The 21,979-nt window shown below is 50.2% G+C and overlaps 10 protein-coding genes across 10 annotated transcripts; 3 read left to right on the top strand and 7 right to left on the bottom strand.

Annotated features, from left to right (window-relative positions):
• Positions 1–670: 670 nt before the first annotated feature.
• On the top strand, positions 671–1,633 carry HMPREF1541_07096 (uncharacterized protein; the record flags this gene model as incomplete). Its single annotated transcript, XM_008721421.1, has 1 exon — positions 671–1,633. The coding sequence occupies one exon, from the start codon at positions 671–673 to the stop codon at positions 1,631–1,633; it is 963 nt and encodes a 320-aa protein (XP_008719643.1).
• Positions 1,634–1,802: 169 nt separating this feature from the next.
• On the bottom strand, positions 1,803–3,460 carry HMPREF1541_07095 (uncharacterized protein; the record flags this gene model as incomplete). Its single annotated transcript, XM_008721420.1, has 3 exons — positions 1,803–3,122; positions 3,184–3,294; positions 3,344–3,460. The coding sequence occupies 3 exons, from the start codon at positions 3,458–3,460 to the stop codon at positions 1,803–1,805; spliced, it is 1,548 nt and encodes a 515-aa protein (XP_008719642.1).
• An 875-nt stretch (positions 3,461–4,335) lies between these two features.
• Positions 4,336–5,275, bottom strand: HMPREF1541_07094 (uncharacterized protein; the record flags this gene model as incomplete). The annotated part of the gene is made up of 2 exons (XM_008721419.1): positions 4,336–5,208; positions 5,261–5,275. 2 exons carry the CDS (start codon positions 5,273–5,275, stop codon positions 4,336–4,338), a joined length of 888 nt encoding a protein of 295 aa, XP_008719641.1.
• Positions 5,276–6,378: 1,103 nt separating this feature from the next.
• Positions 6,379–8,001, bottom strand: HMPREF1541_07093 (uncharacterized protein; the record flags this gene model as incomplete). Its single annotated transcript, XM_008721418.1, has 1 exon — positions 6,379–8,001. The coding sequence occupies one exon, from the start codon at positions 7,999–8,001 to the stop codon at positions 6,379–6,381; it is 1,623 nt and encodes a 540-aa protein (XP_008719640.1).
• A 1,045-nt stretch (positions 8,002–9,046) lies between these two features.
• HMPREF1541_07092 (uncharacterized protein) lies at positions 9,047–10,869 on the top strand (the record flags this gene model as incomplete). Its single annotated transcript, XM_008721417.1, has 6 exons — positions 9,047–9,331; positions 9,391–9,855; positions 9,919–10,061; positions 10,126–10,293; positions 10,355–10,604; positions 10,669–10,869. 6 exons carry the CDS (start codon positions 9,047–9,049, stop codon positions 10,867–10,869), a joined length of 1,512 nt encoding a protein of 503 aa, XP_008719639.1.
• Positions 10,870–11,250: 381 nt separating this feature from the next.
• HMPREF1541_07091 (uncharacterized protein) lies at positions 11,251–13,294 on the bottom strand (the record flags this gene model as incomplete). Its single annotated transcript, XM_008721416.1, has 5 exons — positions 11,251–11,992; positions 12,052–12,464; positions 12,519–12,628; positions 12,680–12,980; positions 13,037–13,294. 5 exons carry the CDS (start codon positions 13,292–13,294, stop codon positions 11,251–11,253), a joined length of 1,824 nt encoding a protein of 607 aa, XP_008719638.1.
• Positions 13,295–13,875: 581 nt separating this feature from the next.
• HMPREF1541_07090 (uncharacterized protein) lies at positions 13,876–15,105 on the bottom strand (the record flags this gene model as incomplete). The annotated part of the gene is made up of 3 exons (XM_008721415.1): positions 13,876–14,110; positions 14,181–14,356; positions 14,431–15,105. 3 exons carry the CDS (start codon positions 15,103–15,105, stop codon positions 13,876–13,878), a joined length of 1,086 nt encoding a protein of 361 aa, XP_008719637.1.
• Positions 15,106–15,415: 310 nt separating this feature from the next.
• On the top strand, positions 15,416–16,415 carry HMPREF1541_07089 (uncharacterized protein; the record flags this gene model as incomplete). The annotated part of the gene is made up of 3 exons (XM_008721414.1): positions 15,416–15,574; positions 15,643–15,720; positions 15,828–16,415. The coding sequence occupies 3 exons, from the start codon at positions 15,416–15,418 to the stop codon at positions 16,413–16,415; spliced, it is 825 nt and encodes a 274-aa protein (XP_008719636.1).
• A 454-nt stretch (positions 16,416–16,869) lies between these two features.
• HMPREF1541_07088 (uncharacterized protein) lies at positions 16,870–19,218 on the bottom strand (the record flags this gene model as incomplete). The annotated part of the gene is made up of 1 exon (XM_008721413.1): positions 16,870–19,218. The coding sequence occupies one exon, from the start codon at positions 19,216–19,218 to the stop codon at positions 16,870–16,872; it is 2,349 nt and encodes a 782-aa protein (XP_008719635.1).
• A 562-nt stretch (positions 19,219–19,780) lies between these two features.
• HMPREF1541_07087 (uncharacterized protein) lies at positions 19,781–20,961 on the bottom strand (the record flags this gene model as incomplete). The annotated part of the gene is made up of 3 exons (XM_008721412.1): positions 19,781–20,655; positions 20,704–20,846; positions 20,894–20,961. 3 exons carry the CDS (start codon positions 20,959–20,961, stop codon positions 19,781–19,783), a joined length of 1,086 nt encoding a protein of 361 aa, XP_008719634.1.
• Positions 20,962–21,979: the final 1,018 nt, after the last annotated feature.

The following is a 21,979-nucleotide window of genomic DNA, read 5'->3' as shown; positions in this document are numbered from 1 at the left end:
AGAAAGCACTCTCCAGCAGGAATGGAACAGAAATCCTCTGCGATGTCTGAAACTACTACCATATTCCGTTATTAAAGTTACCGCCAAGTGTGTTTGGAGGCCTGACTTTGTTGGAGAGAGAAAAAGCTATGTAGGTAACAAATCCTGTCTCATCAAGAGCGCTCCTTTGTATGACCTGTATTGGCTGACAACCACAGGAAATCACTATCAGCTGCACAAGACTCGAAGCACTCTAGGACCGCACGCTCACTAGAAGTGATGGACTACCTGTTAGAGCACCGTAGCTGCCCTTCCTTCCCGGTCCGTAAATGGGTGGCTGGCCAGCTAGTGCACGTCTTGATAGCGGGTTTTCAAGGTGAAAACTGCAATTAATGCCTGCGCCCATAGGCGATTGAAGAGCTCCCACAGACAACTCCCCCAAGCAGTTCATCCAATGCCTCTGGGCGAAGGCAGCATTGAGCTGTGGCTGTGCACGCCTGAGTTGCGTTCATTGAGGCGTTCTTTCAGCACGGACAGTAACGCCGTGAGCCCTTCCCACAGAATGTGGGACGATGCGGCTCGGCTGACGGCTGGTCTCGTATATAAGCCTCATGCAATCTTAGATCAACAGTCCACCGCCTACCATTCACACTTGCATCGAATTGTAGTACAAGCTGTTTTAAACTATAACATGACAGAAATCTCCATCAAGTTAACGAACGGGTCGTTGCTAACCGGGAAAACCCATTTCCCTTCTTCGTCAATGTTGAGTACCTTTACTCCTCTCGTCGTTCTCATTCATGGCGGCGGGTACGATGCCAACTACTTCGATGCCAACGATAAGCACACGGTGCGATATCTGAGTGAAGCATTGGGCATTCCACTGATCGCTCTCAACCGTCCTGGGTATGGTTCAACCGACCTGTGGCATTTCGACAAGGGCAAGAACAGTTTTATCCAGCAGAGTGGTCGGTGGCTACACGAATTCGCACTTCCAGCTGTCTGGGCCGAATTTGGAAAGAGCTTGAACGTGTCTTCAATAGTTCTGTTCGGTCATTCTGTTGGAGGGGCTATCAGCGTTGTCGCAGCATCGGAGTACGAGCGAGGGGCGTCGCAATATGTGCTTTCTGGATTGGCAATCAGCGGAATGGGTTCTAGGCCCGAGACTTCGACATTCGGGCCCATGCTCCAGCAGATGGAGAGCACAATGGACTCGACGAAACTGAACCCTTTGTCGGTCCCGCACGAAGCCAAGGATACGATCACCTTCCACACCGAGTATACGTTTGACCCCGATATCCTGAAGGAGACACAGAGGCTTGGCCGCGATTCATCGTTCGAAGAACTATATGACATCAACCTGCTGTGGCCAAATTACTGGGAGTCATATTCTAAAACAATCCAAGTCCCGGTGCTGTATACCATGGGACAGTTGGACAAGCTGTGGCATTTGAGTGCTGAAACTGTTGAAGAGTTTAGCCGAGGCTTCAGTAGTTCTGCATGGGTTGAGACCAGGATTCTGCAAAATGCTCCACACTGCATTGAGCTTTCTCTCCATGGAACTGGCTTTATCCTACGGGAACTGGGCTTTGCGTTAGAATGTACTACGCGGCTCGCAATTGAAGAGAAGATGCACAACGCGAGAAGAGCATAGTGGGAAATCCTTCCAAGGCATGGAGTTGATAGTCTCTCCATTTTGGTATGACAGATTTGATTCTGAGAGCTCTTGAACCGTTACTAGGTCGCTGTATATGAATCTATAACTGGGATTTCACAATTCAGCGAATTTACTAACAATGGCTGCTAAATGAATACCTCGATCATTAAAGTACCTCAACATCCACGAGGAGCCGCCTGCCTTTGGGCGCAATATTGAACCGATCCTCCATCTCCATATCCCACTCGGTCATCTGCGGGTTGACTGAAATGTTGAGGTTTCTGAATATCTTGCTGGTGGCTAGATACAGCTCTGCTCGTGCGAGATTTTGCCCAATGCAGTTCCGCGATCCCAGAGAGAACGGCGTAAGGGCAGCATTCATGGCCATGATCTGTTGATTGCCACTGTTCAGCCCCAACCAGCGTTCGGGAATGAATTTATCAGGCTCTGGGAAAAGAGTCCTGTCGCGATGGTGTACGTAGTTCTGCATTCCGATAATCGTTTGTGCTGGCAACGCGTATTTCCCAACTTGAAGCGGGTGGTCCAGGACTCGTGGAAGGGTGGACATAATCGTTGGATACATGCGGAATGTTTCCTTGATGATGGCGGTGAGAAGAGGCAGATTCTGTAGCTCAAGTAGAGACTCTGGGGTGTTGTTGAGCTCTTCTCGCAACCGGTCCTGTAATGTGGCGTCACGAGCTAGGGAGTAGACCAGATAGGTCAAGGTGGTGGATGTAGTACCACTGCCGGCAAATGTTAATCCCATGACTTCTTCCAGGACTTCCTCCTCTGTAAGCTTTCGACCCAGAAAGCCATCTTTTTGCGTGAGCATAGCCGCCACCATGAATCTCGCCGATTCTTTTGGGGAAGATTCGTGCTGACGCTCGAATTGCGCCAGTAGCTCCTTGGTCATCGCCTCGTAGAGATTGTGCTGTCTGAAAGATCGGCCGATCAGTCCAGGAAAGTAGATGCCTGTCTTTCGAGTGACGATGGGAGAAAGTGCGGTAGTAATATGAGTGGAGATGGCAGCACCATCCATAGCTTTCAGAATGGTTCGAGAATCTCCGGCAGGAGAATCGCCATAATCACGGTTCAGTGCGCATTTCAAAATGACTTCGAGACTAAAGAGTCCACTTAGGTCGTAAAAGTCCGCTGTCGTGCCTGAGTGAGAATCTCGGGCGGCTTTGACTACTCGTCTGACCAAAACGTCTGCCTTCTCTGCGATGAGCGATTCGTTTTGTAGTATGGCTTGCTGGGAGTAAGACTGGTTCTCAAGCTTCCGCCGAGCTGCATGCTGCTCCTTGTGCTGCATCGAAAAGATATTCAGATGGATTCCGCCTGCTCTGATTGAGTCGTAGAATGCCTTGCTCTTTGTGCTGGCTTTGCCGCTGTATATCTCACGATAGACTGACCAGTCGGAGGTCGAAATCTCATTTGGGCCGACGCGCACAACCTGGCCATACTGTTCATGAAGCTCACGTAGTTTCTAGATGTTGAAAGAACCAGTCAGAGTCATGCCAGTCTTCGTGAGTCCGCGGAGACCTTACTTGCGCTCTGCAAAGGTTTGCTTGAGCAGGTGAGAGATACGATGCAAATAGCTTTGCCAGTCGTGGGCCTGGAACATTTGATAGAGGGTGAACGAATACGTTGTAAATTGCCTTGGTGTACTCGTTAGTGCAGATCAGCATCGGCCAAATCAAGACCCACCTTCCAAAGAACTCTGCCCACTGTAAAGACAACTATGCAGAGGAGTAAGGCTTTCACAGGCCGCTCATTGACTGAAAAGCTATCAGCTAGCATCTGTGCTCCGTTGCCAAATGCCATGATGTCTCTGGTGGGTTTGATAATCGAGGTTGTGAACAAGAGGGCATATGTTGATATATGAGCTGCATTTAAGATCCCCCAGCTGATTAGACCAACTCGTAACAGTTCGTCTATGGTCCTGGCTCACGAACCATGGTGTTGGAGGTTGGAGACGGCAGCAAGCGTCCCACATGGCGCCGATCCCCCATGAAAGCTTCGTGACCATATTGTGGGACCGGAGACTCCGTTGAAGCCGAGTGCCCAAAGGTGCAAGACGCTCGCTGTGAGGATGAGCCGATCACGATGCCGCATCCGCACTGAACCAAATAAGGCGACAGCAGCTTGCCTCTCTGATAGATATCTCCCGATTTCCTTTTACGGGACTACACCCTCACCAATTGGGACTGCGTCAGTGACAACATCTACGACATGGATGATGACGCACCTGTTATTACCGCGAAGGGCTTTGTTGAAACCTACAACTGCGTGGACACGAATCACTTGAAGGAGATATCGTCGGAAAAAATGTCTGGGGAGCAACCTATTGTTTCAAGAGGAACGGCAGAGATTGACTCTTGTGATTGAGCAAAGATATCGCAGGCAAAACACCCGGAGGATATTTCTCTAGCTGAGAAGATGGGCTGTGAATGGTGAGATCGTCTTGCTCGAGCATAGATGGCAGGGCAGTCCAGCGCTTGATCTATACGCGTTTGACTGGGACCAAGGCGTCCCCACTAGCTTGGATTTTGGCAGGGTTCTTGTGTTCAGCGCTGGCCAAATCATTGATTGGTTCGACTACGGCTAAGAGTAGTATGCTTAGAGCCTTGGAGCAGATCAAGACCGAAGCAGATACAGATGGATGGACTGCTCAAAACAGCCAAGTTTCCTCGTGCATTTCAAAGATTCAACAACTTTCGAGCATTTCCAGAGTAGATATTTGCAACTGTTTCGTCGTCAAAATGCTTTTTGAGACCGTCAGCCATCTTCTCATTGAGCATCAGGGTGGTCTTTTCCGGAGTGTAGGGATAGTCGCTGCCATAGAGAAGACGACTGGCGGCACCGATGTTTAGGTAACCATGGATGAGATCCGGAAATGGAAATCCGGCCAAGTCAAAGTAGAACCTCGTCCTGAAGAGTTCTTTGACCTGGGAGCTTGAGATTGCCTCTGTGCGCAGGAGACCCGAGGCCGAAAACGCAGCGAAGCGTTCCACTAGTGGTGGTATTGTCGCACCGCAATGAGAAACTATGAACGTCAAATTTTGATACTTGGTGACCGTGCCAGACAAAATAAGATTCACCACCGCACGCGTGGTGTCGAAGAAGTACTCCATCATTGGGGTGGGGTATTTGTCCAGCGGCTTTGGAACATCTGCATGGCCCGGACTGCAGCATCCGGTTGGATGCATGAAGACAATCGATTTGCGCTCGTTTAACTTTGCGAACACCTCATCCAGCTCTGGATCTCCAGGGTAAAACCCTTGTGCGTTTGTCATGATGGCAAAGCCATGCGCACCAAGGGTATCGAGGGCACGATCAATCTCCTTGAGCGAACCCTCAATATCCGGGAGAGGAAGTGAGGCGAAGAAGCCAAATCGGTCGGGGTATTGACTGCAGATTTCTGCCATCTCATCATTTGTGTCTCGGTTTACCAGATTGGCGAGTTCGTTGTCATTGACTTTCAGGTAGGTACCTGGCGACGTGATGCTAAGGATCGACTTGGATACATTCATCTTATCCATGAGGGCAATATGGGCTTCTGGGCTCCAGTTCTATGTCGTTAGTACTGGTCCACCGAGTTTGACTGCCGTTAGTAGCACTTACTGGAATGCCAGGCATCCCATCGGGCTTCCCCCAACCGTACTGCTCACACTGTTTCCTCCATCCACTGGGGACTATGTGGCAATGGGTATCAATGATATCCATCGACTTCGGTGTTTTCCAGAAAACACTCAGTTCGGACTTTGCTGTAGGGAACAGGGATGTCGCTGATTGGTAGAAGAATAGTGATTCTGGGATACTATGTCACTTTCTGGTGCAATCGGTGCGAGTAGCATGAGGCAGTCAAAGTCGAGAAACCAGGCCACAGGGTTCTATTGGCAATAGGGCAGAAGTTTTCAAATTCGCACTTCGGGGCCCGGGTCAGTTCCCTGCTACAGCAAGCTGAAGAATCCTCCCGCTTGAAGATCATCAGCCACGTGATGTCCCACATCTCACGGAGTTCCGGTAACCCCGTGTTCGGGAAACGGCAAGCTGAGCCCTGGCCGGGCCATTGGCAAGAGCGAACCTTGTGTCGTACTTCCCATTTGCTTCCCGGTTTCACAGAGTCTGTGGGACTCGCGCCATCGACGGGATCAAATCTGGGGAAGCCTAGCTACGACGTTGTGGACCATATGAAAATTTGACCGAAATGGTTTAAGCACTTTAGCTGGATGCTCTCCTGATTCTGGACCGGACCACGCTACTGTCTTCCTATTGAGTAATGCAAAGGTTGGCAATTCTTGTGGGCCACTCTTTACGGCCAGTATGGAGCGGTGTGCGGTTGAAGAATTGCTTTGGCACCCTTTTTCTCCGCCGGCCGTCGATCACTCCGAGATGGGCCATAGACTTCCTTTAATAAGATCAACATTTCAAAATAGGGTTGTGGGATACTATTGCACGAGGTCATGAGAGCTGAATACCTGTGTGGTACCGTGGCACCGGGTTGAATTTGCAAATAATATCCAAAGAGCAGCGTTCGACCGCTCATTTTTAGTTGAAATTGCAGTCGCGTGGCTCTGACCCACCATTTTAAAAAAGCTGCATCCCCGTAGAAGTAAAACAAGGTGGCGTAACACAGAACACAGTTCAACAAGAACAGGAAGGAGATGAGCCATAGAGCCTGGGAGGTCTGTGGAAAATCCTAGTGACCTTGCTTGTCCAGTCGCTTGTGACGGCTATTCTTAAGCTGGAATTCCGCTGGGATTCATGGTCTTCCAAGACTCAGGAAGGGCACCGTTTGTACGAAAGCCGGCTATATACGTGTACCGGGATATGTCGTAGTTGAATGGTTTGATCGCGTTACTCAAGCCTTGGACATTGAGACCAGAGCCGCCATATGCCGGCCAGGTTGGTACACCATTCCCGTTCGGATTGCCGGTTTTCGCAAAGTTGGACCAGTACTTGCGCAGAGTTGCGCTGAAGGCTTCGTCTGCTGCTGAGGGTGGTCCTTGCACGGGAGCCACCGCAGGGTTTGGCACGAAATTGCCGAAAATGTAAGGCAACTCCGTAGTATGCACGGGATTAGGCGTGAATGGGGAGGTAAAGTTGAATTGGTACGCCCAGAGTGAATTGGGTGGAAGACTTGCAGTACGACGCTGCAGTTCGAGAACAGTATAGATCTGCTCGCGAATGACCATGTCCCCAGCAAGGTCAATGGCAGACTGGTTGCGTTCGGCTGCAGTAGTGTCCGGGTACAGACGCCTGAACGGGATTGGAACAGTTGGTCCAAAATACATCTTCGCACCGGTCTCAAACTGCTGTTGGGTCAAAGCTGGTATTCCATAAGATGCGAATGTTTGACCTTCGTTGGCATTCCATCCAGCCAGCAAGGGGACTTTTGCTTGTTTACCAGTGCTGAAGACCGTCCCTGCGTTGGCTTTCAAAACGTAATTGTCCAGGTTCGGTGCAAAGGCTGCCAGTTTTGGATCCTTAGTAACCAACCATGGGGCTGCTGCAATGATGGTGTCAGCTGGAAGAACGCGCAGGGCGGCGACGTTTGGTGCTGTCAGCTCCGCCTCGAAGGCTGCTCCCCGGGCTCTCGCTTGCGTGAACGTCTCTAATGGGCCTGCTCCGCTGTCCCAAAGCGCACCGCTTTCCATGATAGCCTTCTGAAAGAGACCCTTTGATAGTGGCGAGGCCATGAGAAGACCTACAGCGTGGGCACCCGCAGACTCGCCGAAGATGGTGATGTTGTTGGGGTCACCACCGAACGCAGCAATGTTTTTCTTGACCCACTTCAGGGCTGCCAAAGAATCCTGCAGGCCAAAGTTTCCCGAGTTCGATCCTTCTTTGTCCAATTCGTCTAGAGCCAGAAAGCCAAAGACTCCCAGTCGGTAGTTGAAGGTGACAACAACAACTCCCTCTTGCGCCAATCGCGTACCTTCATAGGTGGGGAGGGAACCGCTACCGAACTCGAAGCCCCCCCCGTGTATCCAGAACATGACCGGTCGTTTTTCATTGTTTCGTTGAGCACCTGTCCAAATGTTGAGGTTCAGACAGTCCTCACTGGGAGGCGTAGCATGAGGGATCGCTGGAATGGTGCTTGCGTAGCAAGACGGGCCATATGCAGTGGCGTTGAAAGTACCGTCGAAGTTTATTGGAGATTCGGGGCTGCGCCATCGCAAGTTGCCGACAGGCGGCTGAGCAAAGCGAATGCCTTTGTAATTGAGGATGCCATCAGCATCTCTTGCATTGCCCCTGATGGCGCCGTTGCTGATCACAACGTCCTCGTTCAACGGTCCAGCGTCCGGTTTGGCAAGAACCAAAGCGGCAAGGGCTGCTACCGTAGCAAGGAGTATCTTCATAGTTGTGTATAACCAATGACAAGAAAAGGTGCTCAGGGCATGAAATTCAGTTCAGTACGAGAAGAGTAACTGAGCGTGCTGCAACGAACAATGACGAGAGAGGGAGCTGAGCAGTTGTCGAACTTGAACACTAATAAATGTTTTGAAGGCTGCGCTAAAGACAGGTTGTGTGCGCATTCACATTGGAAAGATAGGTAGATCCTGCATTCTATACGGGAAATTGACGAACGATAGAATGAGGCAAGGCTTGTGACAATTGAACATGGGGATGCTGGTAACCATGCACAATAGTTCGCCTACTCATGAAGGGTGACAGGGTATGATTTCCATCGACGCTTGTACAAGGCGATCGACTATTTGCATCTGAAGAGTGTTGGCGGATCTGTGTGTGGCCCAGTACTGGGCCCAATGACCAGGGAGAACCAGGCTGTAGAAGAACGCATTGAAGATCATCGACTATCTGGTACTCGGCTAGCATCACAGACAGCGAAGCTATGCTACATCTGAACACGATGATTGAAGCTGGTGCGGAAGGTTCATTGCTATTGCAGGAGGGGGCGAAGTAGTGAAGCATCAGGACAGGGCTAGTCTCAACGCCACAAAGAGCCATAGGGTCTTGGCTGCTCGCTCAGGCCAGAACTGGGGAGCCACCCGAGCCGCCCGGCAAGGATGGTTGGGCGTCGCGTCCCACACTTTCCCCGCGATATCCCCACACTAGCCGAGAGCTTGAAAGCGGGACAGCCCACAACCCCAGTATGGAGTCTGTCCCACATTGCCTGCGAACGAGAGCTCGTGCCGAGCACACCGGTCAGTTGAGGCTGGTCTTCAATTCCGCACAAGGAGATCTAGGTTGGGACGAATTCACCAATTTTCTGTCAGCTATTCGTTAGCTTTGAACATGGTGGGCCAGGTTATGCGACGAGCCCTCGAGACTTTGCGGAGCAGGGACTTTGCTTGATGAAGGCATATTCCTGTCCCAATCTTCAGACTCGCTTGTCACACATCGCATGTTACAACGTTCGTAAAGATGGCTTTTCGTCTCAATATGGACACAGTTCTGATAGCATTGGGCCTGGTAGCGACATTGCTCGTCTTGGATTACCTGCGTCTCTCACTATGGAGTCCTTTGAGGAGCATTCCTGGCCCATTCTCAACACGATCTTCGGGCCTCTACCGTCTGTCCATGGTCTACAGAGGCAACGCACCTAACAACTATCGCGAATTGCACAAACGTTACGGCAAAATAGTTCGAACGGGCCCTAACCACGTCTCGATCTCGGACCCTTCTGCTATTCCCACCGTGTACGGGCTTGGAACAGCTTATCTCAAGGTACAACCAGCGATATCCTATTCAACACCGGACATAAGGCTAACCGTGTTTGTTCCTAGACTCCTTTCTATTCAACAATGTCACCATTTTACAAAGGTTCGACCATGGATAGCATGTTCACCACACGCGACCCTTCCTACCACAAAGCTCTGAAAACACCTGTTGCACAGCTATTCTCCATGACCAACATGCGAAACTACGAAACTTACGTCGACGAATGCTCTGCCATTTTTGTCAGATCCATGAAAGATCTACAGGGCCAATCCTTTGACTTGGCAATATGGCTTCAATGGTACGCGTTCGATGTTATCGCTAGCCTAACCTTTCAGCGTCGCTTCGGTTTCATGGAGAACCGAGTGGATGTGGACAATATGATCTCGGGCTTGGATGCTGGCTTGCGCTACGTTGGTGTGATCGGGCAGTACCCCGGTTGGCATCGCTTTCTGATGGGTAATCGTATTCTCATGGAGACACTGGCAACATTGATACCAAACCTTCCCGACCCGCTGAACAGATTCATGCAGGTGAGCATGGTGATCTCAATGGATCAACAAGAGCTGGTTTGGCTGACAATGGATCACATCTAGATTACCGAAGAAGAAGTCCAACGCTATGACAATGAGAGCAAGCACGACGGAAGGACAGACTTTCTGTCGCAATTACGAGCGAAGGAGGCTAAGGATGGCAAGATTCCAAACAGGGACATGATGAATCATTTGTCCAACAACCTGTTCGTGCTCCTGTTTCCCCCTACAAGGAAGCTCATCACCCACTCATACATTTCTTTCTTCTAGACTTGCTGGGAGTGATACAACTGCAATCTCGCTCCGAGCGTGCTTCTACTATATCATACGGACACCACGAGTGTACAAGCGACTGGTTGAAGAAATTGATGAAGCACATCACCAAGGCACGCTCTCCGAGTTCATCACGTACGAGGAATGTCTAAAGCTGCCGTACTTGTAAGTAAACCCCCTCCCCCGAAAAGGAATATGACCCTGTTGAGAGACTTACATCTGCTAGACAAGCCACAATCAAAGAAGCAATGCGGATGCATCCTGGAGTTGCGTTTCCTCTAGAAAGACTTGTCCCGGACAATGGCGCGACGCTTCTGGGTTACCACCTGCCCGCTAGGACAAACGTTAGCATGTCTGCGCCAGTTATCCATTACGACAAAGAAATATTTGGCCCTGATTCACACGAATTCCGTCCCGAGCGGTGGCTCGAGTCCAACGCGGAGCGAATGAAGATTATGGACCGAGCTCTACTAACGGTAGGATACACCCTATACGTGTACATTGATCCCGTGAGAGTGCTGACCCAAATATGATGGATAGTTCGGTTACGGAGCAAGGACTTGCATCGGCAAGAATATCTCGATCATGGAGATGGGTAAATTCATTCCGCAGATCCTCCGCAATTTCGAGATCGAGTGGGCCTCCTCAGAACCGGAATGGAAGACATACGCGGCGTGGTTTTGGAAACAATCAGACATCATCGTCAAGTTTTCGGATCGTCACAAGACCGATGTAGCTTGAATGATTTATAAAACTAGCATCTGCTAGGATGTTGGTTCTAAATCATAAATGCTTGTTCTCAGGAAGGATTTATTGAAGGGCGAGGTCACGTATAGTGACGAGTACAATGACATTGGCAACGATCATCTATTTCCTATAATAGACCCTACATATCTCTGATCTGTACTGGCTGATGCTGAACCCAACCAAGGGCATTAGATTGTCAACATATAGGGATGCATGTATGTGTATGCGGTAGAGGGGTAAAGGCGTATTGACTACATCAACAGGCCCACAGGTGTCCTCCGTTAGTGTCTCTTACTGAACTACCAACTTCAACGGCAAGACACATTGGATATCCAACTGTATGAGGTGGAACCCTTCACGACGTCCTTCGACTGTTCATGCTTCTTGTTTTTCCCCCGCATGATGACGATGCTTGGCATGGAGTGCCTCCACTGGAGCATCCACATGATAGTCCATAGTTGACTTTAAATCAGCGATGAAGAAACATGTGATACATGCCAGTACACCAAAAGGTGCTGCAATCATGAAGACAACCCTGATGGAATCGGCAAAAGCTTGCCTCAGCGCAACGACACCTGCCTGGATGATTGCTGGATTGACTCCTGGAATATTCTGCAGGAGAGAATCTTGATTAGCTGCGAGAGCCTGGACGAACTCTCGAAGTGAAGACTGAGGTAGCCCAGCTTGGAGGGCTGCAGCGCCGACGTAATTTGGAAGGCGCTCTTCCAGGCGCGTAGTGAAGGCCGCTGCGTAGATTGCGGTGAACACAGTAGTTGCCACTGCCCGGGAACTTGTAGTAATCGCAGTTGCTGTCGCGATAAACTCGTGAGGCGTCGAGAGATGGACACCGGCGATAACAAGGATAAGCGGACTTCCGAAACCCAAGCCGGACAGGCCAGCAAAAGCCATAGCGCTGATTGAGTCGCCCGGCTGGATTGTCGCGAATCCAACAATTCCAGCTGTCAGAAGAAGGAATCCAACAAACAGAGGAGATCTGATAGTTCTCATCTTGGTGCTCGCATAGCCATAAATGATTGTGCTTAATCCGCCTACAATCCAGAATGGCTGTCCTCTCGCAGTAGACAAAAAGGGGTCCGCTTCAAAGAGGGAAGTAGTCCTAAGTGAAGTGATCAGTATGTGGCTTGAGCGAGAAAGAAATCCAAACGGGAGGCTTACAAGACTGGATAAAATATCGCATATGCAAATAGCAGAAGACCTTCGATGAACACGAGGAACAGGCATAGCGCAAATGTCCTGCCTCTATCTTTGCCGCCTCGAAATAATTCGTGATTGAGAATTCCAGTCTTGGTGAGCTTCCATTCATATACACCGAAGGCGATAAGGACAACGATGCCAGTAGTCATTGTTCCCAAGACTTGGGCGTCGGTCCATGTGTATAGTCCTCCTCCAAGGTTGATACCTGTGAGTAGCAATGTCAAGCCAGCTGTGAGGAGTCCGATACCAGGGAGATCGAGCCGGCCAACTTTCTGTGGCAAGGAAAGGTGGTCATAACGAGTATGCCTTCGGGGTGGCTGGTACCCGAGGAAAGTAAGAATTGCAGCTGAGCCCCATAGCGCCATTTGAATCCACTAAGCGACGAGTTAGCATGTCTCTCCTAGATGGGGTCTAGTGTAGATCAGTACATAAAAGTAACGCCAACCAGTATGTGCATTCCTTCTCGTCAAAGCGCCGATGATCAGTGGTGCGATCGCAGCACCCAAGGCAGCGGCGACGTTCACTCCAGCTTGGGCCACTATAAAATTTTAGATCGTAGTTTTGGAAAAGTCCTTTGTTTGGCACTTACTAGGCCGCCATCTCCGGGGTAGTATCTCGCTCGGAACACAATATGCCAGTGGAGTGGTAGAAAACCCAAATCCGATCATGATTTGAGCACCGATCAGCCGGTATACGTTGCCAGCGCCGGGGGCAATGGCTGCGCCAATGCAAGAAATCACAGGAAGGCCGACGAGCAGTAGCTTTCGAGCCTGGAATGTGTCCGATGCGGAGCAGATGACGGGAGCAATGACTGCTTGAACAAGTGCAAGAGCATTGGGAATCCATGTCTCTGCTGTCGTATTCCCAAGATCTTTTCCGATAAAAGATAGCTTTCAAAAGCGTTAGTCACTCAATGTAGCTGAGAGCTTGTAAGAATCATCCATACCACTGCAGGAGGACCTTGAAGGGCGAACGTCTGGACCAAATTCAATAGGAACATGGCCAGCAAGGCAAAGTAAGTCCGGAAGTGCAACTGTGGTTCTTCGTCATTCTCGTCGTACACGAGGTTGCCAGCGACCTCGGGGACGTGATCCACATGATCCACATGTTTCTCTGAAGTGTCTTTGCCGGTGGCCTTTGGGACACCCTGCACTTGTATCACCTCAGAATCTGGACGACCGCGCTCTCCAACTGTGGACGACATTGTGTTTCGACTGTTGAGTCAAGAACTTGCGATGTAGTACCTAGTAGCAAGATACGATGGTCTATATGAGCTGGGAAAGAGCGATATTTGGTTCGAAGCAAGACCCCAGATTCTGGTATCCCAGTAACTCCTTTGTGGAGGCCCCTCATTCGTGGAGACCCCGTGGGAAACACTATCAGACCAAACGGTCGTTCTCTCAGATCTCGCCTGGCGTCCCACATCAGCAATGTGGGCCGCTCCCAACAGCCTTTTCCGTTTTAGTCAAGTGGGCCCCCACCGCTGACAGTGCTATTCCGTAGGCACAAGGGCCCCGAGTCTCCCGCGATACCGGAATGCTCAGCCTCGTGATCCCGTCAAGGTGCATACGCCGAGATGTCTTCGGGTGGGACAAAGCGAAGACAGCATTCTCTTCGAATCTAACGATGGTCCATATCTGGCTAGTTCAACTAGGAACTCTATAGAGCCCATACTTGATAGGTTTCACACTTGATTACAGTATTGCATGCAGGAATTGCTAAGGGACGGAAGCCACGGAGTGTATTTCAAGCAAGTTGGTAAAGCACCCGTCTCTTAAGCGGGAATCAAGCAATGACAGGGACTGGCGTCACCTCCTTGCCGTCTCCAACTATCTGTGGTTGGGGCAGCGGCAATGGTATCCCGGCATCCTCAATTCTTCCTGTCATAAAGCCAAGAGGGATATTAGGCCCCCACACGAAAAGGCTGTCCGGAGCAGCCGGTTCCCTCTTCTCAGGGGTGTCTTCATTGACCAAATCGCCATCAGAGTAGTGTTCAACAATATTGCCGGACGAATCGAACCTTTGAATCGTGAGTTCATGTTCTCTGCTCGATTCGCAGGAGTTCGAAGGGTTGCGTAGGTACCACTCACCAATAATCAAATATTTGACTCCCAAGAACATGTCGTCCAACGCCCCAGCAGTTTGTCCAAGATTTGGAGCGCAGCCAGTCATGTCCGAGTAGTTGAGTGTCGAAGTCATTTACCTCGAAACTTGAATGATGAACATGAGCATCGGTGGAGGTAGCATGCGAAGCTATAAAAAAGCTCTAGACAACAGAGAGAGTCGTTAGAGGAAGCCCCCTCGGATTTATCTGGAAAGGCCTCTTAGTGAAGGACTTACGTGGTGATCGGTGTACGTCGCACCCAAATCAATATGCATAAAGCAGGTATCGTCTTTCCCGGTGACAGGGTCGAAAATAGTGTCTGAAGCCTTCAAATTCAGTGTGGTCATGTACCACTGTCGCATCTCTTCGAAGTTCGCTTTGCCGACAACATAGCCGAAATGCCCTAGTTTGTGTACTGGGCTGGCACCTTGATGAAAGCGGCGGAATTCGCCCTTTCGTGGTTTCTCCAGGGCTAAATTTGAGGTGGGAGCGGTCTTTTCGAGCCGGAGGGCATTATCCTTGGTAGTTGCGACGCTCCTCAGGGTTTGACCAAAAGTGAAATGGACAGGAAAGCCCAGAGGGTCAGCCACCGTCACCTTCTTGCCTCCTCCAGGCCCCAGCTCCTCTTGGATGCCTTCTTTCTGGGCGGTAGGAAGGGCTGCAGCTGCTTCGAGATCTTCCATGCTTGCAACCACCCATGATGTCCCGCAAAAGTGACGTTTCTGATCTGGCGACTGCGAGGCAACGTAAATGTAAGGCTGAACGCCGTATCCTCTCAGATAAACAATGTCGCCATCTCGTCTCTCAATGAGCATGCCAAAATCCTTCAGAAAACCCAACGCCTTCTCCAGATCTGGGTGCTGATAATGGACATGGGCGAGCCGGACGACATGAACAACAGGCTTGGCCATTTTTTCCGGTGGACTTCAATGGCGAAGTATGTTCACGTAGAACTTGAACTCTTGCTCAAGAATGGCTCTGTTCGACTAGCTCGCTTGTTTTATGTCCAATGCTGGTCTCGGGGTAATTTGCATACGGCACTTTCTATCACCGGCCGTCCCACAGCACGGCCTGATTTCGGCTCGGCACTTGTCCCACTTCAGCCCGCATAGCAGATTCCGCATACAGAACAGTCAAAAGGTACTACAAGTACGCCTAAAAGAACACAGGTGTAGTCCTAAAAGCTACGGCAAAAGAGTTGCATGTTTATGAAAAGTAAAGATGACTTTTGAAAGACTGGTCAGATTTCAGCATAAGGGGAAAGCGGTTTACGGCAATCTTATCAAAGCCGAAAGCAACAAATACACTGTTCAGCAGCTGGCAGGGACCGTGCGAAATGGGTTCAAGGCGGCGTCCAACGAACAATTAACGGTGTCAGAGGTATGTCTTGGACTGAATCACGCCTTCAAGCAGTGGTGGCTCAGCGGGTCAGCTAATCGTTAGTACAGTTGCTCTGTCCCATTGAAGATTGTCCTCTGATCATATGCATCGGCCTAAACTACAGACACCATGCGGCAGAGGCAAACGTAAGTCGCACAGCTGAGTCTCGCCTACCGTCTTTCACTTACGGCGCTTGTCCCAAGGACCCTCTTTGGATAGGATCTGGAACACTATCGCTGATACAATACCACAGCTGACCATCCCAACATACCCAGTCGTGTTCACCAAGCCTGCTGACGCTCTTGCTGGCCCTCATGACTCGATTGCAGTTCATAAGTCGGCACAATCGCATCTTGATTACGAAGGAGAGTTGACTTTTGTCATCTCTCGTGACTTCAAGAACCTCCCAGAAGAAGACTTTGATCTATCTGAATATGTGCTGGGCTATACTGCAGGCAACGATGTATCAGCTCGCAACTTTCAGTTGCCGGAGGCAAGCGGCGGTCAGTTCTGCTATAGCAAGTCGTTTGACAGCTTTGCTCCCATTGGACATTGTCTGGTGTCCCCAGCTCAGATCCCGGACCCCCAAACCCTGAAATATACGACACGTGTCAATGGGGAGGTTAGGCAGACGACTGGGACAGATGATATGATATGGACTGTCAAAGATATACTGAGGCATTTGAGTCGGGGAACAACTGTCCGAGCTGGAACAGTAGTCATGACTGGTACTCCAAGCGGTGTTGGCTACTTCCAGAACAAGTTTCTAAAGCATGGCGATATTGTAGAGGTGGAGATAGAGGGTGTAGCAAGGCTTGCTAACAAGGTAGTCTTCGAATGATACAACTGCATCCTCATACAGCTCTCTATATTGGACCTTTTCCTGCTCCATATGTGCACCTGTGTATAGAATAACGCGATGATCTAGAGACCAGAGTTTGCTACGCCCAGCGGCAAAGTCAAAGCGACTAGATCGGTGCTATACACAAGTGCAGGGATCAAGACTGCTTACGGTAGAAACATAGCCAACACAAGCGGAGCTAGAACTGAGACGTTCCCAAGCCATGACCTCAGACATCGATCTCTTCTCTCGAACTAGACGAGCCAAGGGTGTTACTACATTTGTTGGAGAAACGTCTAGAGGTAGAGCTATAGAAGTCTCGCTCGCAGGCATGCATCATGGACGTCCTTGGTCGCGATGTTGGAATAGAAGTCTCGGCAGCAAGTTGGGGGCGGGAAGATGTAGTTGAGTAAACGTTGTTCTAAGATCACCTCGCACTTTCGTTACTCTCAGATCAAGAGCTATCATTGACCCCATCCATGCCGTGAGACAGAAACGCCTCGACGATATCAGCCATCCTACTAGCGATTCCATACGACGCCGAACGACGAAGAATATCCGCTAAGGTGTACAACGTCTGCCGTTTTATCTGCGTGAGGATAGAGCCAAGAGTATCTTGGAGTCGTGCTATGTTATCGTGAATAAGGCGAGACCCTGTGGCTCCACTCCAGGCAACCGCCCATGATGGTGATTGCTCACGTTCGCGAGCCATCATTTGAACTTCAGGGAGAGCAAGGATGTATCCAAGGCGACTGCTGTCGATACTGAGATTTCTGGAAGTGGCAGGAAGGGGTTTGGGGCGGTATAAGATGTAACAGTGCCAGACCACTGCTGCTGAAAAGAGTATACGTGGCACGTGAAGTGCGACAACTGGTCCGGCAGGCATACGAACCATGCAATCTTGTAACAACCAGGCATGGAGAAGACACCGTAACGATTCGTCGGATCTCACCCAGGCATCAACATAGTCGATCGTCGATTCGGATACGACCGAGCCCTCTCGGCCAACAGCCAACTCGAGGATGTTCAGGTCGACATTCAGGGCCATCCATGTGTAGTGCCATAGTGCCAGGACATTGAGAGTCAGTTGAGACGTTCCGCTCTCTGGTAGGGCCCATTTATGAGACATTTTGGCAGTCTCGTCATACCATGCCAGAAGCTCTGCTTCGTACTGTGCTTGAGACTCGACGGTCAGAGAATTGAGACGATGACTGGCGGCGATTGATGCACCAATGCCCGAGAGTGTCGAGTAAATTTCCACCATGGAAGGTGATGCGATTGGGCGGCTAAGCCTAACATCCAGGTCTCCACTACCGTTCTGTCCGTGTAGTGAACCACTACCTTGAGTATTTGCATTGAAATTCGCACTCTCTTCTCGTTCGGCTTTCAGTCTTGTATACCAGGTCTCCGCAGACGGTGCGTTGAAAAGCTCGGTAGATGATAATGGTGGTAAACGGCTTGAGCTATGTCGAAGAAAAGGCTCGTGGTGAAATAGGTCCGCGATCTCTGCATCGTGGATGTAAAGAGAAACTGCCATTCTTTTGCGTTCTTCACTTCTCGCCCACGCTCTCCACACCTTATTCAACTGGGAAGCGGGTATGTTTTCATCAACTGGCAGTTCTGACTTGTCATCGAAGAATTTCATGCGACGTGCTGCCGAGATTACAGTCCCATGGTAACCACCGGCAGTCTCCAAATGCACAGGGTTTCCAGCTAGTAGGCCAAACGTTTGCCCTATCACTGATGCCTTCAGTTTGTTCAGACTGTCACGGGAATCTTTGAGGATGTACTTTTCCCAGGGTGACTCGAGAATGGCCTTATTCACTCTTTCAAAGAGCATCGATCCAGCATTGGTAGCTTCCTGCGAGCCGAACCAAAGACTTCCTGCAGAGCAAATCGATAGGACCAACAGCGCATTCTCGCTCGTAGGCTGGAATGTCGGACCGTGGATTAGCGGTAGAATTACATTGAACCGCGTAAAGAAAAGATGGATGAATAGGTTGAGGAGGTCGATGGGAGGTAAAGGCTCAGTTCTCGGCTCCGGCCGCAATTTCGAGGCAGCACTAACGCGATAATTTTCGTCGATATTGTCTTTCGACTGATCATCACTTGGCGCTGGGCTCATGCTCCTCGATGCTGTGCCATGCAGGCCATCTGTAGCGGATACCTGCGTATACCAGCAATGTCGGAGATCAGGTACCTTCCGTTGACTTCGGTCAGCTCGAGTTTGAGGTGGATGCAACTCTGATGCGAACGAGATTCGAGGGTTACCGTTGTTTAATTGAGACATGTCAACCTGATCATTATTGAACCCAAAAATAAGGTCGTTGAAACTGTTTAGATTGTAATCAGCCTGCAACAACCAGCTCATGGGGTCCACCTCATCGTTGAACGCGTCGAATCCTCGGGCTGGGAAGGCGAACTGGGGTGCAAATTGGCTAGCCGCGGCTTGCGCCGATTCAAGCGGCGGTGTCAAAGGGAGAATGTTCGACTGCGTATGATCTGGGCCAGGTAGAGAGCAAGCAGCACCCTGCTGGAACCGCATGTTGTGTCCTTGGGCGAAGGAATCGCCTCGAGACTCGCCAACAAAGGACTGTGGCGCAGCAAGGTCAGGGTTGAAGCGGCCTTGATGCTGAGAGATTCTGGACGGTTGCTGGGACGAGATGGCGCTATTTGAGTCCGTCCAAGTCGGCAGCAAGGGCGGTGCACGTGTCCCTTGTCTATCGACGTCTGATGTATCAGGATTTGTCAGGCCCTCACCAGGACTTTCACCCTTATGGTGAGTCCTAACGTGCCGTAACATGGTGTCACTACCGAAACTTCAGTAAGAAACTGCCGGAGGAGGGCTCCAGCCTACTGTCGCGGGTACGACTTCCCGCAATATTTGCACGAGAATGGCTTCTCTTTCGTGTGAGATCGTAGATGGCGATGGAAGTGATCCGCCTTAAAGAAATCTTTAGGACAGTAAGGGCATTTTCTTCCATTTCTAAAGCTGTCGAACGCTCGAGGAGAAGAAGTGCACGTCATTGTTTCATCACAAATAGTGAGTCTCTGGGAGCCTCAGAACAAATTCCAGCAGTCTAGGCAATCACCTTCTTTTGCCGGGAGGATCTAGCAAGCCTGGAGTGAGAGAAGGGCAAATGCTGGAGGGAAAAGGGCCACGGTTGAACATTTGTAGCTTCGGGGGTTCTCGGCACCGGCGTAGACCTTAAAGGCAGCAAGGTTTAGGCTTACCCCTCCACGATTGCTGCGTCCAGCGGGGTATCAAGCCTAGCTTCTTGACCACGCCACAGCGCTAACTTTAAAACAGGGAAGGTGGTTTGGAGCGTAGATTTGGAATGTACTACAGTACGTTGTTTGAGCCGTTATATCTTTCCTTTAGAGAAGACAGCATCCTCTATCGCCGCGCACGCCTGCACCAATCCTTCTACGGTCCCGCAAGCCGCGAATACGAAGCGGTCGGGGCGTACGATAACATAGCGCCTCCCCTTCATTGCTTCTCTCATCTGATACATATTGTAGCCAATTGGCTCGGGACGATTCCTGCAAAGTGCTTCAGTGGCCGCAAATTCTTCTGCTGTGGCGATCCTGTATAGCTGCTGCTTGAAAGGAATCAGGGGCTCATCAACGTCGTCTGGCTCGAGGCTCGAGTCGTGTGTGATGCATGTAGCCTCTTTTCCTGAAAGCATCCCTTTCGAGACTCTCTCCAAGTCTACCGCCTGTAGGTCTAGCAACGCCTTTTTGGCGGCGCTCAAGTTGTCCACAAGTAGGACAAGTTGAAAGAGCATCTTCTTGTCTGCTCCAAAGATGACATCGTCTGTGAAACGGACCCCTGGATCTGTTGACTTGGTTGAAATGAAGAGCGGTCGGCAGTAGACCTGAGGCAGGCATCTCCCACCAAAATCGTCAGGCAAAAAGGCCATTCCCGGAGCCCACTTGTATCTGACCATTCCGTCGACACGAGGTCCAAGTTCTAGTTGTTTTCTCCAAGCTGGAAACTGCTGCATGAACCAAAGTATCCAGTCTCGAAAGAATATGGTGACTTGATTTCGGGTAGTGCACAAGTTGCCATTCGTGACAGTGTTTGCGATAGAGACCTCGAGTTGTTGTTTCCGTTCCGTATACCAGCTGCTAATCACACTCTTGTGGTATGCTTCATTCTCTCTTCGGCAGAGTAACGCGAGTCTCCAGGCTAAGCCTGAGGCATCTCTGAATCCAGACGCAATGCCTTGGCCTCCAACTATGCCGTGTTAAGTTTTAGAAAGCAACAATGCAGGGGCAGACTTACAAGGTGGCATTACATGAGCTGAGTCCCCACACAGCATCACTCTACCCAGGGCCCATTTGTTGCAATTCCGAGCCGCAAAGGTAAAGGGACGTGAACGTAGGACCTCAATACAATCCTTTGGGAACGAGATTGGGTCCTGCAGTCTGTAGATGCATTAGAAACAGGGTCTGTAGATGAGGATTAAACTGACCCATAAACATCCCCACGATGTGTCAAATAGGGATAGATGATCTCTGCGACTTTTGACTCTGTAGCCATCTCGCCTGCATCTTCACCTGGATCTACGACAAATTCAAACCTCCAGAGATGCTGCTCACGTCTACCAAAACAGCCACAGACCGCCGGTCTATCTGGATTTCCGATAAATCGAAAGTTCTTTGGGAAAAATGCGTCGTAAACATCTTCTGGCGTGTAGCCACGGGTCCATAGTGGGAACTCTGGATGTGTCTCGCGAGTCGGCGGTGTGATTTTCCAGTTCACTGCCACCCATGTCTCTTGATATTCGTATCTGAACGCAGCTTGAGTTAATCGGACGCGACACAATAACGCTAGAGAGACGAGGTTGTGACTGACCCTGGTTGTGAGTCCATTGTTATTCCTCTTGGCTCAAGATACTTCTTCCTTGTGTGGCCTTTCTTCCCATCCGCTCCTACCAAGAAAAGGCCACGTATCTTCTCTACTGTCCCATCCGCTGCGGTGTATGTCACTACAACGCCAGTCTCATCCTCGTCAATTGCTGACACTATTGAGCCAAGTCTAATCTGAGAGCTTTGGCAAGCTTGCGCGACGGTTCGTATACAATTCTCCATTAATGGCTGACGGTGACTGATTGCGCCGACGTGTCCAGTGCCACCTTCTGTAGTGTTGAGGTTGACTCGTAGAAAAGGCTTGGTGTTGAGTCCATGTTTACCAGAGGTAAAGTGTAGCCACCCGACACACTGGCCAATTTCAGAGTATATTTTGTCATATAGCCCAAGTTCTTGGAGGAGCCGGATTCCGTCCTCATCTAAAGCGATTCCTCGGGGGTCTTGCACGATTTCGGTTTCTTTCTCGAGAACAATATTCGAGATTGATAGTCTTCCCAATAAGGCGCTCAAGAGTGCTCCAGTCGGTCCACAACCAATGATTATAATCTTGGCGTCTTCATCTTTCAGATTTGTTGAATGTTTGGCGTCGTCGGCACAGGCCTTTCGTGATCGCTCTAACTGGTGCGACATCTGGTGCAAAAAGCGCCAAAGTATACGATAACAGTGTAGAAGAAGTATCAAGCACTTTA

Source organism: Cyphellophora europaea, assembly GCF_000365145.1.
Source record: "Cyphellophora europaea CBS 101466 unplaced genomic scaffold supercont1.7, whole genome shotgun sequence".
NCBI lineage: Eukaryota > Fungi > Ascomycota > Eurotiomycetes > Chaetothyriales > Cyphellophoraceae > Cyphellophora > Cyphellophora europaea.
Note: the sequence above shows the minus strand (reverse complement) of the source record. Positions and strands in the feature narration are given on the sequence as shown.